General features: G+C 32.7%; 1 protein-coding gene across 1 annotated transcript in view; it reads right to left on the reverse strand.

The window, feature by feature from the left end:
• Window positions 1-19151, reverse strand: part of LOC118188829 (putative polypeptide N-acetylgalactosaminyltransferase 10) — a 202697-nt gene that overhangs the window by 14450 nt on the left and 169096 nt on the right. The window contains exons 7-9 of the mRNA XM_085808757.1: window positions 18917-19145; window positions 16535-16756; window positions 3520-3630 (exon numbers count right to left, since the gene is read on the reverse strand). Of these exons, the coding sequence (XP_085664883.1) occupies window positions 3520-3630; window positions 16535-16756; window positions 18917-19145 (562 nt within the window). The remainder of the gene's footprint in view (window positions 1-3519; window positions 3631-16534; window positions 16757-18916; window positions 19146-19151) is intronic.

Genomic DNA, 19151 nt, shown 5'->3' on the forward strand with positions numbered 1-19151 from the left:
ACGGAGGCCTTTTGTTTTTCATATGCATTTCCGGTGGATTTAGGTCTAAAGTGTTTATTTTAGCAATTTGATCGTGTATCTCCATAAGCTCTTTGATATGTAAGTCCAACCGCTCGCCGATGTCCATATGTCAAATCTAACTGCCCGTCGATTTTGAAAACTTCTTTTACTTCATGAATTCCCCCCCCCTATTGGTGAGCACTTAGTCGACTTAGGCTTGGAAACTAGTAGGCCGCAAGTGGTAGCAACTTTATTGTGGAAGTACCTGATAGATGGGCCACGTTACCTCTTATTATGGAATGGACGATTACAACCATGCCTTCTCCGGGAATCGAACCCGTGAACTTCGGTATCGCAGCAGGCTCCCCTAACCACTAATACCGTCTAGGCGACTTACTACATAAGAAACATGATCAGCTTCTGGCGTTGGTTTCGTCTCGCTCTTGAAAAGGAATGGCGAAATATCTTTTTTTTTTTTTTTTTTTTTTTTTTTTTTTCCTAATGGTGGGCACTTGTCTGTGCCGGCATCGGCCACTCCTAAGGCCAGATCTGTGGTCTGTTTATTATGGAGGCGCCTAATAGGTGGGCCACCATTGCATCCTATGAAGGAAAAGACAATTTTTACATCTATGCCTTCTCCGGGATTCGAACCCTGGCCCTTTGGTATCGCAATCAGGCTTTCCTAAACACTATACCGTCTAGACGGCCGGTGAAATATCCTTCAAGGCATAATTTAAGGTTTTGGAGGAATTTCAATCCCAGATTTCCTAGCGATTTTTACGCCACCTTAAAACTCTGAATTGCGTCCACAGTCTTTAACAGATAGCTAATAACTAATTGGGAGGTGTAATGTCGCTGCGGCTGCATTTCCAGCGGCCGAGCGGTAACGTCTCTGAACACTGGTAGTTCGGTCAGAGGTTCGAATTCCGCGAACGGGCTGGCTGCATGGGCGTTTTCGTGATTTTCCCCATGTGTAACGTGTATACGAGCCAGTTCCTCTTAGAAAGTCCTCCACAAAGGTATCCCTCCCTTAAGGCAGATAGCCCTCGAGCGCTTTGCTGTAATCTAATAACACCAAACTAAGCGGGAGGAGAAAATAAGGAATTGTGTAGCTTCCGGTTCGCGTTAAGTAGCGAACTTATTACTGTATTTTACAAAATTTATTAATAAAAAAGAGACTTTGTAATCTTTGTAATAAGAATTAAAAGCAATAATAAGCAGAGGATTAAAATTATATGAAATTTTAAGATATTTAAGTTTCTAATGTAGATCATTATTTTCCGATAATTACTTTCCTGCTAAGCTTAGTAATAACTTATCTATTACGTTATAGTTTTACTGATATTACACTACTTACGTAAAATCTTTCTTATTTATCATCAAATAATCCTTCTTGTTTATGATCAATCCTCTTTTCTAGTCCATAAATTATACATAATTTCACTTATAATCTTTCTTACTCTCCTCGTTTTACTTATCTGAATGTTGTTTAAATTTGTAACATTTGAAAAAAAAATTTCTAATCATTCTAAGTTTGCAATGCTTTTAGTGGAATCAGCCGAGCGAGCAAAATCTTTTGTCATCTCTGACAACCCATTGTAGCCCTTAGCTTTTTGTTTCAAAATCTATGTTCCAAAACGAAAGGTCATAAATCTTCAGTGACAAAAAGCTTCGCTTTACATTTAATTTACGCAAGACTTACTTTCTTCATGGAAAGGTTCCAGGTTTTAAAAGCGACTGAATTTGCAGAAAACAACTTTTTTTTTTTTTTTTTTTTTTTTTTTTTTTTTTTAAATTTATGAAATGAACACTGAGAGCCTGAATATACTTTCTTCATAATAAGTTCGAAACAAAAATGGTGTATTAGATGGTTAAGATTTTGTAATTATAAAATAAAAGTTTATAGTATACTAGTATATAACATTTGAGTTTATTATTACGAATATTATTCTTAGATCAATTCTTAATTTAGCAACATTTCTAAAGTAAAAGAGTAAGTATCCTTCAGAAATCCTAAATGCTTCCTCCTCGTTATTCTCAAAGCAAGGAATGAATGTCCCAGTGTGAAAATTTGATCGCAAGTGGTGACAGGTGTGATATGAAACGCTATTCAGGAGAACTAAACAAGGAAAGCTAGGTTACAAAGAATAAAGAAAGAAAAGTTAAGAAAAAAAAAAAAAAAAGAAAGGAAAATAAAACAAAGAAAGAAAGCAAAATGAAAAAAAAAAAAGGGAAGACAAGCAAAATTAAAGAGATATAACTCATTCAAAACATTACTGAACATTACTGAAAATTTGTATCAGAAATTAAAATGATAATTTTATGAGCAAGAAAATCTTCAGAATCTTACTAAGCAATTAGAAAAAGACTTTTGCTTTAATTATAGCAATACAAAAAATATCAATAAATTTTGGAAATACTATTTACAATTCTGTCTAATTAATAAAATAAAGTCAGCTCTTCTTTTCTTCTTGATAGGTAAGACCGAGCATAATATAAGTCTGTAGTGGCCAGTTATTGCATGAGAAATAATTATTTTTTATGTCATATTTGTTCAGGTGTTTAATTATTTTAAAAAATTAACTTTAATATTTTGTTAATATTCATATTTATATTTCTTTTATGCTGAATGGCAACAAGTAGTTCATATTTATATTTAAATTTCTTTATGCTGAATGGCAACTAATTCTGATGCATGACTGCTAGGTTTTGGTTTCAAAACGTTGCTCGTAGCGTCGCATTTCGATAGCTGGAAAATAAAATTCAATAAACTTAGCTATTTGTTTATAGTTCATGCTGTTCCTAATCATAAATTAATTTTAAACATTAGAAGCCAAGGCTACATCGTGGTTTACGCTTCCCATCTGCTTTTGCTTTACGTCTGATAAAAAAAGCTATTGAACTATTTAGGAATGCGTATAAGTTAGTCTCATCAAAGTCACATATTTAATTAGTCTTATCAAAATCTTATATTAAGTAAAATTATTGTCCTTTCAGAAAATTTTCCCTTAGGAATTATAGGCATTCTCACAATGAAGGGAAGTAATCAGCATATCTAGCTAGAAAATGGAAGGCCTCGGGTTTCTGGTGAGAGCACTGTTAAGTATTAGGAATACTACTTAAAATCTTAATGCCCTTCTAGTAACGTTCGGATTTAAATAAAGTGGGGGGTCTGACCTCCTCCTTCCCGGTTTTTTTTAATTGCATGTAAGGCTCAAACGCATCTACCATTGGGTGTAGTGGTTAGCACATCCAGCTAGCAACTGAAAGGTCCTGGGTTCGATACCTGGCAAGCGCATGATTAATTTTTCCAAAATCCTACTCACATAATATCTAAAACTATACACTTGCTAAGCTAGAATCAGCAAAACCTTATTAGTCTTCACTGTTAATAGTTGTAGAATATTAAAAAAAATTGAAAAGGTTAAAAACAATTTTAAGAAGTTTTTTTTGTAACGAATTACTCAAAACAGTCATTTTTTAATATTTTTCAGCACAAAAATTAATAAAAAATAATACCTGTTCTCCTTGCTGTTTCGGATCATCTTTGATGCATTTTTCCAGTCCAAACTTCTCATTTTGGCTTTGGTACTTGGTATCGACACACAAATTAGTAGCTTTGTTTCGAAGCTAAATGAAAATGTTTAGTACCTTAGAAAAACGTAATATTCGAAAATAAATTTTGTTTCTAATAACAATACGAAAATTCTTTTGCGCACAGATTTATTTAAGAATCTGAGCAATAAAATAATAATAATGATCACGTTAAAAATATTAAAGTATTGCCTTAACTGTCAAAGTAATAAAACTACTTTTATATTGAAAATGGGATACGGTTTCTAAAAATATGCCATATAGGTACTTTTCCGTTTTGCCGGCGCAAATCTCGCCAAGCACACTTTATTGGCGACAACATACAGTATACACATAAAAATTGTTAACAAATGTTAGTTCTAAGACTTTTTTATTTTGAAGGCATAAACATTTTAATAGCTTTTAAAATTTTGTAAAAAGCCAATAAATAAAGACAATAAATTTGTAAAAAGACATTAATTTAAGAATTTACTATGCATTCATGGTTCAACATCCTGATTCGACGGTTCGTATCATGTGACCCCAAGAAATCTCATCTCACGTAAACTTCGCTACAAAAATCTAATTCTCTCAGTAATTATCTATATTAATTTCAAGTTAAATCTCAGTTTGGAATACAAGTTTAAATGCAAGAATTGTTTCATTTCGTACGAATAGCTTACTCAGAAATTATATAAAACGGCAGTGCTTTATTTCGCTGGTGCATTCCATTAGAATTTAACCCTTCACTTTGCCTTTACTATATTTTCGTCTTTGGGTGAGCGGTGTGATTGCTTCCTAATTGACTTAATTACCGCGAATGATCTTAGAGCATAAAATTGAACTATCTGGTAAAAACTCTGTGTAATTTTATGCCAGTATTGAAAAAAACAATCAATGTGATAAGAAATGGCTGCGACGTGTTTTGAAAATGAGGCGTAAAAGGTTACTAGCGAGGATATTCCGTTTGGCATCAGTTGTACCATTATTGGCGACTTCATCGCCTGCGCCGGCAAAACAGAAAAGTACCGACATGGTAGTTACAAAACACATTAAAGCAGTTTTGCAAACATCATTATATAATTGGAGCAAAATGAATTTTATTCTTCAACAACATCGCAGAGTGCTGAAGAAAGATGATCTATTTCATTTCTGTAAAACCTTAGTTTTATAAAAAAAGTATTTAGAAGTTTTGAAAGAGTAAATGCGTTGAAATTATCTTAAAAAAATATTATCCATTTTGTAATAGTCAACTTCTAAAAATTCCCATCGTATAACCTAATTTTAATATTAAGCATGAAAAGTTTAAGCTATTTTAGTTTAACGTAAGCATTCTTATATTCTAACATGAGAATTTAAGCCAAGAATTTGAATGTTTTCGACTTGCAGTTTCTGGCCGTACCACTTGCATTTACTTTCAATCGCCATCCGGCTTTAACCATTTTGTTAGCCGGCGTTAAATACACCCATTAAATAACTAAGCCAGTTCAAATAGACTATTTGCGTAGTCTCCGATGAAGTTACTTAATTTTGAATTTTAGCATATGATATTTTAGTTACCTGTAAGAGGCGGAGTTTGTTTTATAAGCACGAGTGTTGTCTTCTGTTAAATTTAGAGCGGCCGAGCTGTAAAGTTACTGAACACTGGTAGTTCGGTCCGAGGTTCGAATCCCGCGAACGGGCTGGCTGCATAGGTGTTTTCGTGCTATTCCCTATGTGTTACGTGTATGCGAGCCAGTTTCATTTAGAAAGTCCTCCACGAAGGCATCCCTCCCCTTAGACAGATACCCCTCGAGGCTTTGCCGTTATTAAATAACCTAACCTGTTAAATTTAAAGTTAGTAATAAGGTTAGTTTAACTCGTAGGACTTTGTCTACTTAATGAGTGGTAACTCGCTTGGAAGTATAAGTAAGGGCTGAAGGACATTGATTTAAGCTTCTACGCATATAAAACCTTATAAGGTCAATATCTTTTTCCTTTCAACAAGTGTAATATACAAAAAAAAAAAAAAATCAAATAGCAGTATGGAGTTAAGCACTTCCAAATAGTATCTTCATTCAGTGTCAGCATTCTTATTCTCTAGGATTGGGATTGGGATTATTCAATTATGGCAAAGCACACAAGGGTTATCTGCCTAAAGGGAGGGATGCCTTCGTGGAGGACTTTTTAAGTGAAAATGGCTCGTATACACGTTACACATGGGGAAAACCACGAAAACGCCGATGCAGCCAGCCCGTTCGCGGGATTCGAACCTCGGACCGAACTACCAGTGTTCAGCGTCTTTTACCGCTCGGCCGTCTTATACTCTAGGAGTGGCTATGTTACTTCTGAAGACCAATGGGGTAATTGTTTTTCTTTTAATTTGTCAGGTTAAACTATGCCTCTTTTTATTAATAATTCTATTTTGAGCTTTTGATTATGATCGATGAGCTAAAGTCAATATCACAATCTCAGCAAAAATAATACATAAAATAATCAAATTACATTAATGAATTAGAAACCTGCTCAATAAAAATGTTTTCTTCATACAATCCAAAACTGTTTTTCAAGGAATAAGATTTTTCAGTTAATATGGTTACGCTGTTACTTTAGACAACCAAGTCGCCCATGTTAACCGTAAATGGACCTTTACACAGTTGTTGATATAATAGAAAGAGATGATTAGAAGAAGAGACATATACGAAGAGAGAACAGACAGATGTTCTTTTCCAAATGATATGTCACTTTAGATAACTTCATTAAACACTGAAACTGAAGGAATTTTTTTAATTGTTAACAAAACCTCACTAAGGCTTACCCACTGGACTTGAAAGTTGCCTAATTTCTTCACGATCCGATCGATATCTTTAGCTGAGCTGCAGCAGTTTCGTTGTTATGAGAATCTTCAAGTTTAGGGCAACAAAATGCGATTAAGTCATTCTGAACCTTACAAAATATTTGTAGAAGACAATCTTAAATTAGCCTTTCCAATGGAGATATTTTGCACCATATATCTAACATAAACGATCCCAAACTGCTGAGCTGTGTTTTCGATTTCTCGAGTGAAGTTATACGGTTATGCTAAACTATTTACAGTAACAGTTCACCTCAGAGTAACGACAGAAGACTACTAGACGACTTTTTGTCTTGTCTGAATGCTAAACAAAAGTATAACAACTAAAGTAAAAAATTAACTTAAATTTATTCATTAACACCTAACAGTTATACAAACTGAAAGTTTAGCAGATAAAAGAAAGAAAACCCCGCTGCCTCGTAATTAAAACACATGTTCAAACATAATCAAATCCAGAATACAAAATTAACGCGTCTAACTTAAACCTCGACTCACCGTTGACCAAGCACTAGTAAAGATATCACAGCTAGCAGAAACTTAACTCGAAAAGTTAAATTGCAGCAGAAGGAGAACTAAAACAGAATAGAACTATCCTATCCTGTGCTACCAAATCGAAGATTATTTACACTTTAACTAATTTATATTCTGGTTGAAGTTGACAATTGTAAAAGCCAAAATAGTCAGGTAACGGGGCTCAATGAAATAAAACCTTACAAGTTTCTACACTTTAAATTTGTTTAAAGCAAATTTTTAGCATTTTAAATTTTGAAATTTTGTATGATAAATATTTGATTTTAGACATTAACCAGGATTCATTCTTTCATATTGTTACTTGTTTTTTTTGGGGGGGGTCAAAGTACAATAAATATTAACTACTTAGTCTAATGTTATTTAAGCAATAATCAATGATAGTTTTCTTCTCCAGAAAACTTGGTTAGCTTCTCCAGAAAACTTGGTTAGCTTATCCAGAAAACTTGGTTAGCTTAATCAACCAACGCAGAAAACAATATAGGCCGAAGCTGCAAAAACGAGTGTAGTTTTATTTTCAATAGTTAGAGTAAAAATAATGATAAATAATAATATAAGGAATGAAGTTTAAAGAAATTTGATTGATATCATTATACTTATACTGATGCAATTTAAAATTCTCTTAGTTAAAAAAGAATTGATTACCTTCACCTGTTAAGTTATAAACACATACTACTGTGGAAATCAGATGTTCTTCTATCTGATACAGAACACCACAGACTGAAAAATCTTCAGAACACTTTAGAGAAAAACGATTGGTAAGCAACTGAAGCAGCTGTTATCGAAGAATTTCAAGTATTGAGCAAAATAAAAACATCTCGATCGAATACCGCTAGCAATGATTTGTACAGCTTAACGAAATCCTTATAGGAAAGAAATGGAACTTGAAAAATAAAAAGCATTTCTAAAAAAGCCACAAAATATTTTTTGGAGCTTTAGAAATTCATCAGCAGAAATTTTGCTAAAGCTTCTTTTTACAAAACTGTTTTATATGCGTTTTAAAGAAGAATCCTGCATTATGTTTATGAGAAGTGTAATATCTTACGTTCATTCCTTATCGAGAAGGCGCATGAATTCGTTAATACATAAAGCGATTCATAAAATTACTGAATAAAATCCTTACATGGATTGTCCTGTTATTTATTACTTTTACCCATTTATTGTGCATAAACTGCTGAAATCAAATAGGAGTCTAAGCACCAAGGTGCATGATATACCGATCTCTAAAAGCCATTGTTCACTGCAACCCTAAGTAAGATCTAATTAATTATGTGTCTTTCCATTCTAGCCAACCAATTCATTTACCTATTCACAGTGTTATTGTAGATTTATAAAAAGAATTAACGCTACACTAGTTAAATGATTGTATGACTGAGTGCTGAGAGCTTAACCTGTCTAATCTTCTATTTGTGCACAGACATTTCTTTCTAACATGATAATATCTAATAAAACTCTTACGCTATTTCTTGATTCCTGGCCAATTTACGAATTGATTTTCAATTAAATTAGAAAGACGTTTTGGTACTCACGTATTATTCCGTCGACCATGAAATTGTCGCCAACAGCACGAGTTACAGATAAGATTGAGGTAGCAACACACTCATAACATCTTTGGTTTCGTATGATGTTAACCCCGATAGATTCTCGAGAAGCTAAACTTTGTTTTTTATGAACAAAGACATAAATTAACTGTTATTGCTATATCTTAACGGTCGAACATTGAAACATTTACCCCTCTCAAAAAACGATAGAAATTTGCATTTAAGTGAACATATACAACTTAATATAAATAAAAGTTCAAGAATTTTAGGCACTTACGGAAAATTCCGTCGACCATTTTTGCCTACTAAAGAAAAGCCGCCAAACTACGCGATTTTCAGCCAAAAATGGAGAAGTCTTCTTCAAACACGCTGGGTTTGGTATAACCTTGATTACAAGTGTTACGTGTCATTTTCGCGAAAATGAATATATCGGTGATTTCACAAGCTGAAAATTTCGCAAAATTCGGTAAGTGAAAAATTTCTAGCGAAAATAATTGCTTTTACAATATATCTCCTTAATAAAAAATAATGGAAATTTTTAATGAAAAATTAAATATAAATAAATAATAATATAATAAATTTGAAAGAAAAATAAGAATGGAAGGTTTTTTTTTCTTGTGTTTAGTAAATGGATTTTTTTTGGTTTGGCGCAAATGGCGTCGTCTCTTGTGGTCGACGGGATTTTCCGTAAGTACCGAATTTTATTATAGGCCCACCAGCGGCTGAGAGGTAAAGTCGCTGAACACTGGTAGTTCAGTCCGAGGTTCGGTAAAATCCTAGTATACGGTGCAGCCTTGGCGCGATTTTGAAAATTATCGCCAACACCAAAAATGATCCAAAGAACGTCTATATACTGTACACTATGTGTGTAAATACATGGTAAAAGTTTACATTTGGGTGCCCCTTGTTTTTTGGAGATTCTTTTTTGACGGCAAGATCGGCGTCAGGAAGACACAATTTCAAGATGGCCGCTACACAAAACCAAAATAAAAAGTCAAAGAATTGCATAAACTGTGTGTCCATGTACACATCGATCTGTTTTCACTTAAAAAAACATCCCAGAATTGCACAAACTAGGCATTGCGCACTGTTTAAATTTGTCCATGTACACATCAATCTATTTTTATTTAAAAAAAAATCAGGATGCTAAAGCAAAGTTACACTATCATGGTAACCAGAAATACGATTTCATCGCTAAAATTTTACAAAAAATTGTCGCTAATCGAAGGGGCACCCAATTCTACACTAGAGCCAAATACATAATATATACGTGTCACCAAATCCCGTGTGCACCGGATACTAGGATTAAACCACGTTATCCAACTGTAGAATAAAATACGTTAATAAATAGAGCTCTAGAACAAAATACGTTAACTCGAACTGTAGAATAAAAGACGTTATCAAACTCAAATCATATTCAGTATCTGACCAAAAACCAATAACCAATTAATTAAAAAATATTAACCAATCAGAAACTCGGCGGAACCACTACTGTTATTTTAAAAAATACAAAAAATAAAAGCTAAATAAATTTTACCTGAACATACGTTATCCTTTCTCATTCAGTTCAGCCGAAGACCGAAGATTAACAGAACTTCAAACGATGGTTTGAAATAATTCTTCTCCTCCATCTGCACCAATCAAAACTTCTCAATTTAAAATATATATTGAGCATGCGCGAAAATGCTCCCAAATGCACTCTCCTCCAGACCGTACAAAATCGGCGTGGTTACCACAATTGGCACGCTTATTAGTCTCTTAAACCCGAATTTCGCCAAATCTAATGTGCACCGTATACTAGGATTAAGCCCGAGGTTCGAATCTCGCGAACGGGCTGGCTGCATGGGTGTTTTCGTGGTTTTCCCCATGTGTAACGTGTATACGAGCCAGTTTCCTTAGAAAGTCCTCCACTAAGTTATCCCTCCCCCTAGGCAGATAGCCCTAGTATGCTTTGCCGTAATTAAATAAACCAAATCAAACCAAATTTTATTACACTGAACTTCAAAGAATAAATTGAAATGTTTTGAACGAGGAACGTTGTGCAGTAATGTTCTTGACCTAATAAAGTTACAGAAAGAAAAGAATTCTTAACTGCTGTCCGGCATAATACAGGAGTTTCGCGTTCCGACGCAATGCGTTTGCTAGATTCTTATATAACATTTATGCATTTAAATTAAAATCCCGTGTAAGTGTACGTTTTATTTATTCAGAATGAAATTGCACTTATAACGCAATGTATGTATTGCAGAAATTAAACATAAAAATCAACAAAACACACAGCCATTTAGTTAAAACAAAAGGGCTTTAGCGATTAATTTTATAGTTTTCATTTTGAGGGTTTAGAATCAATTATACTTCCCCACTCAAATCCAGTTGGAGTTCAGATCGCGCAGATTACAGATTCATTGGAAAACTGATTAAACGTTTAAGATAAAATATTGATAGTATTGATTATATAGCAATGCACAAAATCTGAAAGTATTAGATGTATAACAATACACAAAATTTTTTAAATACTTTTGCTGCTTTAGAAAATCAAATATTATAACAAAAATGTTACAAAAAATTAATTTTTAAATCAGCTTAAATCAATGCGATGAAAAATATACAAAGTGAAATCAGTGTAAATAAGAAATTGAAAATATAAAAAATCTACTATATTTTTCTGATTCAGCGCTGTTTTGAAATTTTAAAATTTCTTCAGAAATTCTCTATTGACGATCAGATTCGTCAGAAATTCGCCAGTGGCGATCAAATTTATCAGAAAATCCCCTATTGGCGATCAAAAGGACTGTTTTTATTTTCTGACTGTATATACAGTATTAGAAGCTAATTTTTTTACAACTACATATTTCTAAGTGAATAAGTTCGTATATATTTTTTGGTGCAAAACTGAGAGTTCAAGCTTAGAAGACCTTATTTGTGAGAAGTAGTATTGTTTAAAATTATAACCATTCGTGCCTTGCGATTTTTATCGGTTAGGAAATGTTTGTCTCTCATTGCCTCTTTCAGGAGATGGAAGACATGAAATTCATTGAGGTCGATATCTAGCGAATAAGGTGGATGTATGAGACATTTCAATTTCAGTTCTGATTTAGTTTATTACGGTAAAGCACACGCTATTTGCCAAAGGCGAGAGGTTCCTTCGTGGAGGACTTCCTGGCACGTATATACGTTACACATGCAGAAAATCGCGATAAAGCTCATGCAGCCAGTCCGTTCGCCTGGATTCGAATCCAGGTTGGAACTACCAGTGTTCAGCGACTTTGCCTCTCGGCCGCTGGAGGGGATGTATTTCAATTTTGTATCGTATATTTTTGTAATATTTAAAAGTGCAGTATGTGATCGAGTATTATCCAGTGGCCTAGCTAGAGCTTTTGCCACACGGGTTGGTCCTTAATTTGAAGCGGTCCCTGAATTTGCTGCTTTCTTGATATACAAACAAATAGCCCAAAATAGTTTTAAAGTGACATATAGAGAAATAAATTAAAGTCTATGTTTATTTTTGAAGACAAATTTTAATCCCAATATATTGTTCGTTTTTTGGTTCTCAAAACCATCAATGGCATCATAGAAGTGCATTTAATTGCTCCAGCTGCTATGATTTAGAGAGTGCAAACAGATTTCTTAAATGCAAAATAAACATTTATATTTCTAAAATACTTCCTAAAAGATTTTTATTCAGGAATCTCTTCTCAGAACCAGCAACGCTTAGAGCAGTTGGGAGGGAAGTTCGCAATAGTAGTAGAGTATTTGAAACTTTGTTCTGGAGATTTTATTTTAGAAAAAAAATTTAAAAAATTAAAAAAAAAAAAGTGCTTTCTACTTTCCCGTTTTGTTTTCCCTAGCAATAACGGAAATAAACTTCATGAAATACTCTTTTGTTAACGAGAAACAATTAACTACAATTATTAATGCTATTATACCCATAATTCAGTTAACATTCGTAATTTTTATTTGGAATTTCGATTGAATAAAAAGATATAACAAGAGTATGTGAATGAATGACCTAATGAAGTCTCGTGGTGATTTCTTTGAATACGTTACCTTGAGTAAAAACTAATTCCCCCCCCCTCAATTTAATTCGGCATGCAATTCAGAATCGTATTATTCTTTACTTGCTTTGACGATCCACATGATTAACCCTTATAAAATAAGTTTTCACGGAGAAAAAGAAGGCTCCGAAAATATTTCGCCAGGGGCGGATTGCCCCATTTCGTCCGAGTAGCTACGTCACTGAGATTGACATGCAGTAACAACACACCTAAACTCAATCAGAAGTCTTCATTTACTCTTGATTGTAAAAGCGAAGGCGATTTTGGAGCAGATTTTAGCGTAAGAAGTACTTGTCACTGTCATTCATTTTCTCATGCAATGTACCAAACGTACATCATTAGTATCCATGGAGGACAGTAAGCATGATTTTTTCTGCTGATGGAATGAGCTTCCGCCCGAAAGTGGCGAGCTTCTAAACTTCTACACCTCTCGACACTTGCTGCAGAGACACACACGCTCCTTCACTTGGAAGAATTTCAGCTATCCTGGGAAGAATTTCAGCTGATTTAAAACCTTCAAAATTCAGAAAACGATCAGAGATTGATGTTGTAATAGGGTGACGTTGATTCCTTTAGCGATGCATTATCCTATTGCGATATACTGGCCATTCTTTCAGACAAAATGATAACTCCTGGCAACTTACATATAAATCGTAAAACGTTTCGGAATTTTATTGCATTTTTAAAGTTTTTATTTGAATAACTTGTATAAGTGAAGTTCATCCGTATTGCACGTAAAAAAATCAATCTGAATCAATTTTAAATCCCTTTTACAATCCGTTTTGGGAAAAAGAGTCTTTTATTCTGTGCTTACGTACAGACGGTAATAAAAAAAATGGATCCTTGAATGGTCAAACTGGATATCTCTGTTGAAATATGATACCAGAAAATTTTCACGATTACAATGTTTCCTTTACTTTGTACAAGGGAATGCAAATAAAAAAAATGTAAAAAACTATGTGTTTTGAAAAGAGTGTCTGACTAAATAACCCTTCAGTCACTGATTGCATATCCGAAGTTCCATTTCAGAAAAACGAAAGAAATAACGGAACCACTCTTATATGCTCCCTCAGGTCGCCAACTCCACGCTGCCATATTACTATCTAAATTTTTTGTCTACATTTCTAACTTTAAGCCTAAAATGTCTCCAAAAACACGGTTTTCGCGTATTCAAAAACCACGTTTTGAACACACAATTTAAGCTAAAAATCCGAAACAAAAACAAAACATTTAGATAGCAAAAATGTAAAATTTCTAACCAAAAATATTTGACAAGAATCTATGCACACAGCGATATGTTTTAACTTAAAAAAATCTACGAATTGCACAATCTAGGCAACGAACGAATCTACGAACTACGCACACCTCGCTATAATAAATCAACATAATTTCAAAGAATACCATGTACACAGAATCCTGTTTAAACTTTAAAAAAAATCTACGAATTGCACAATCTAGGCATTGCGCACAAATCAACAAAATTAACCAAATAAACTAAATTAACCAAAATTACAAACAATTCAAGAAAACAACAATAACAACAGAAATTCATAGTAAAAATAATGAACATAAAATTCTACAAAAACAGTAAAATAAAATGCACTTACCATAATACATTCGTTAATAAAATTTCGCCAGTCACACAACATCTGTGAACAAAAGTGCCACAATTTTGCTATATCACGTCTTTCTGCGATTCAAAATTTCGAAAGTAACGATAAAAACTTCCTCCAAAGTTAACTTATTACACGAAAACCACGATCCAAATCTTAAACTCTGCTGACAGCCACATACTTTACCAGCAAGCATTTAACTGCAAATCCACGCAAGAACTATCAGAAACGCTCTTCTTCGTCCGAGTTCTTGTAGCAGCTCCGCATTTCGGACTCTGTTTTAAAAGTACCACAGAAATTTCAAAAATTCACTTAGATCCTCATAAACACACTCGTGAGCAAAGGACTCGTTAACAACTCCAACATCGTACCTTTTAATAATAAATTTACTTTCCACACAATCTAAAATACGCGACTGAAATCTTGCCACCACGTCTATCATTGCAACATAGGCCATTTCAAAATACGCACGACACGAACCAACGAGCAATTAAACCACTCCAGCAAAAGAGTTTTCAACGTCAAACGGGTTGCCATACAACACGCAATCGCGCCAAAAACCAGCGCAGAATACATATTGCCACATTTGGTGATCTTAGGGCGCATATAAGAGTAGAGCCGAAATAACATAAGCTTTTTGATTAAACCAGTTTTAGTCACGGTACACCTTTTAGTAAAAATAATAAGCTAGGTGGTAAGTACAATACTAAAAGACCAATTTTGTCAAAATCTTTTGCGCAATATGCTGCAAAATTAAGGAAATGAGAGGAGAAATTGTAGTTAGCTCGCCAAAAAGTTACCAGGAGTTGTGGCTCCAAGAAAAAGTTCAACACAGTTTTTTTTAAAAAAACAATGACATTGAAGGGTGAAAAATTAGGCTACACGCGAAATAAAATGTAAATTATAAAACACAGTAAAATACTAATCGTTGGATACAAGTTAAAGGCAAAAAGTACAGTAAAATACCAATCGGTGTGACAAGTTAAAACATATAAAAGACCAATCGATGGAACAAGTTAAAACAAATAAAACAAATAAAAACATATAAAAATTATAAAGTGGAAAATGGTAAATTATCTCAAATCGAGGTCCAACCTGGCTTTTCAAGGAAAATTTATTTTAATAAAAATAGAGATTTTTTTTTTTTTTTTTATGTAGACGGGCTTTCTATAGAAAGTTAATTTAGTGAATCGCTTCTGTAAAATTTTATTTGGTATTACAGAAGGTAAAAATAACTACGGGAAAAATTACTGATTTTAAATGAATTAAACAACTTTACTTGATAAAACGATTGACTGATAACATTGGTAGTTGGGATAGAGCAAAAAAGGACTTAATTGCATTATATAAGAATTTTTCAATTTAAATTTGTACAAATAGTAAAATTAAATAAAAATGTTTAATCCTACAAACATGAAAGCATAAATGTATTCATGTTTGAGTGAAGTAAAGGATATTTCTTAAAAAAAAGTTCACATTCTAAAATGCGTTGGTGTAGCTGTCTGTAGCAATATCGGTCTCATGAAACTTTAATTGATAATACTTAGTATAATTTTAATTGTATGAAGATAGAAATGTTTCAAATTTTTTATTTCATTTATGTCTATAGTTATTTAATACTTCCATGTAGCTATGAAAACACTTTTTAAACTGATTCTTTTTTGGCAGACTCTTAAACTGTTTTCTATTGAAAACCCAGAATAATTTGATTATTTGAGTAATCCTTTAAATTATACTGAAATAGTATACTAGCAGGAAAGAAAGCCTGAAAACAAGTCAAAGGTAGAAATAAATTTTATAACAGGAAATTAAAAGTACCTAGACAAATAACTTCTATGCTACTCGTAAATTGGACTATTTCTAGCACTCCTTCAAAAAATTCCTTATTTGCGTTACAAGATATGACTAAGAACTTTTCTAATCTACAAAGGCTAGATATCTTCTTTTACACAATTAATGCTACTATTAGCTAAGAAATCAGTATTTTATTTAAAACTGCTTGGAAGAGACCATTAAAGCTTTAAAAATAATACTAATAAAAAACGTTAAACCTATTTTTTATTAGTAAAAAAAATTCAAAACTTCATCGCATGCCATTTGAAATAATTATTAAAGATTTTGTTTAATGTTTGTATGTTTATAAAAATGAAATTGAAAAAAACTATAATGCTGCTGAATTTTCCATAATTCACGTGATTTAGAATAAATACTGCTGTAGTGGATCTAAAATGGACTCTCAATACACTAGTTTCTTTCCTTTTTCCAAAAATTGCTAGTCCAAGACTTAAATGGGCAAGAAGGAAAAGAAAAATGGGTTTCTATGAAATAAGGTTTTACATAAAGAAATGTCTTTATAAGCTACGGAAATGAAAGAGCATTTTAAATACATACCTCCCCTTTGGCGTAATCAGGTGGTTCTATAGGGGGATACTTTTTTGGTTGATCAAAAGCCACAGTTTCCATGAACCACCTAAATGGTTTGCATGCCAGTCTTTTTCTTAAAGCCTTTTGAGTGGTGAGGTTACCTACTTCAAGATCTCTGTAATGTGGCCGTCTCATGTATAAGTAATCTTTGTACTCATCCATCCAAACTTCAGCGACTCTCTTGTAGTTCTATGCAAAAGCAGAAAACATTCTTATGTATATTTAATGCACTTTCCAAATATATATTTGCGTATGTGCATAGCAATGCGACAAGAAAATTCTTTTGCGAAGAAATTTATTCAGTCTATAGTTAAAGTGTCGATGTTTCCTGTATTTACGGAGAAAGATGAAGAACTATTATATTCTTCATGAAAGGTATGGGCTTACAAAATTACATTTACTGAAGCTCGTATGTAATTGCGTTTCTCAAATTAATGGAGCAAAGTAGCTGAAATAAAAGCTTTTTTTTTATTTATGTTTCAATTTTATTTATTTCACTGGTCCGTAAATAGAAAGAAGAAGATAGCTTTCAAATGTAATTATCCATTATTGATTAGCAAATTGAGCGACTTAAAGCAATAAATGCATTTGTTCATATATAAATCTTTATTTTACTTTTCTGTTGATGTATTTAATTGACAGAAATTAAAGTATGTTAAATTTATGTTTACTCTAAGTGATCATGTTTATAAGTATTTGCAGTTTTGTTATATTATTAAAATTGCATGAAATTTTTATTAAAATTAATTATTATAATTATACGAAATTTTATTATAATTACTTAATTATAATTATATGAAAATTAGCAAGCTCGTTTTAAATTTTTATAACGAGTTATATATTTTAATTTTTTTTTTAAATATTTTAGCACTAAACTCTATTTTTGAGACTTTAGAACTCAATTAAACTTTTTAAGAGCACATTGTTTTCAAAAGTAATTTTAAATTAAGAAAAACAAAGATTTGGTAAAACAAAATATAGCAAAGACATAACTCATAAATTATGCGTCATTACTTTGAGTCAGTTTCCCATATTTAAAGGTTAAATACATCTATACACAGTGCAGGTACATAAAAATATGCAAAATTTAAGCAATATTACACTAACAATACTGAATTTAATAATGACACAGTTTAATTTGTACTGGTTTTCCTGAATGCCATATATCGAATCGTAGCAAATATATTTATATAAAGTAATACCTGATTCTATTTTTTATAAACTGATATCATTAAAAGTACTTCCGCAGGAATATCAAAAGCTAGTCAAAATTTCTTTTATCAACGTATTTTCTAACAAAATAACCTGATATCTAATAGATTTAAAATAAATTAATCCTTTTGGAAGTACGCTAACAGCTTAACTTATTCCTCAAAACATGTTTCGCTAGCTCTGCCTAAGAGTCTTGTTCTCAGTTAAATATTCGGACTTATTTTAAATGTTCATTATTATCCCTCTTAAAATTATTTAGTGTATTTGATATTAGGTCATTTTCTACTTTATTGCACATTATTGTTATATTGTATACTATGAATGGTAAATAATCACTAACGGGAAAAAGTAAATGAAATGAAATAAAAATAAAGCTTTTAAGCAACTTTTCATAGGGGAACATAAAGATCATAGGCTGGATTAATTTTTTATACGGATGGTGCTAACATTCACTATCTGAGTTTAAGTGAAACGCTGCTGCAACATAAACTAAATGTTTTATGGCCATACTTGATGCGAGTTCTTGCCAGCATTCACCAAATAGCTTTTTTAAGATTAATAAAGTACTTTTAAGAATACTTCATCTATAAAAAAAAGTGTTACTGCTGAATAATGAATATCCTGAAGCACACAGCTTTCTTCAATAAAATGTCAACTGGATTCTGCTCGGTCCGTTGCAATGTTTATTGCTGAGCTGCGTAGGTACTTTAAAATTTATAAAACATTTTGCCATTGATGTGCTAGTCTTTTATGTCTAAAATAAGTAAAATTTCTCTCTGACTTCAAGTTATAGCAGAGTATATATCTGGTACTGAATTTACTACAAACAAGGCAACATTCTTTGAGTATAGTCTCATGAACCTTTAAGTGCAGGCTTTTGAGAACAGTTCTTAATACTTTTACTTAATTAAAATACCTTTTAATCATAGTTTTATAAAATCATCAATGCGTAAGTGCGATTTTTTTTATTTTTACATGCTTATTTCTGGATATTTACATGCCATAAATATTTATTGTAAAGTACTCAATAACCAATAAACTCCTAACGAAAATGTTTTGGGAAAATAATCTCTTATATTGTCAATGAAAGAAAGAACTTTTCTCGGGGAAGTAAAAGAACCGTTAGCTGGTACTTACCCTTCCCACAAAATCTCCAATTCCGGGGTTAGGATAAGGAGCAAACTTCCTGTAGATATGCCCCACTCTTGAGCAAGGCACGTCCAGTATTTGACCTCCACATTGCCATATCTTGAAGGACAGCTCATATTGTTCGCCTCCCCAGACATCAAGACCTTCATCGTAGCCTCCTAGTTCCCAGAAAAATTCTTTGCTGATAGCAAATAAGCCACCCGCCATCACAGGGCTCCTGGGA

Source organism: Stegodyphus dumicola, chromosome X2 (genome assembly GCF_044657685.1).
Source record: "Stegodyphus dumicola isolate Sdum_Otavi_A_Nest chromosome X2, ASM4465768v1".
Classification (NCBI taxonomy): domain Eukaryota; kingdom Metazoa; phylum Arthropoda; class Arachnida; order Araneae; family Eresidae; genus Stegodyphus; species Stegodyphus dumicola.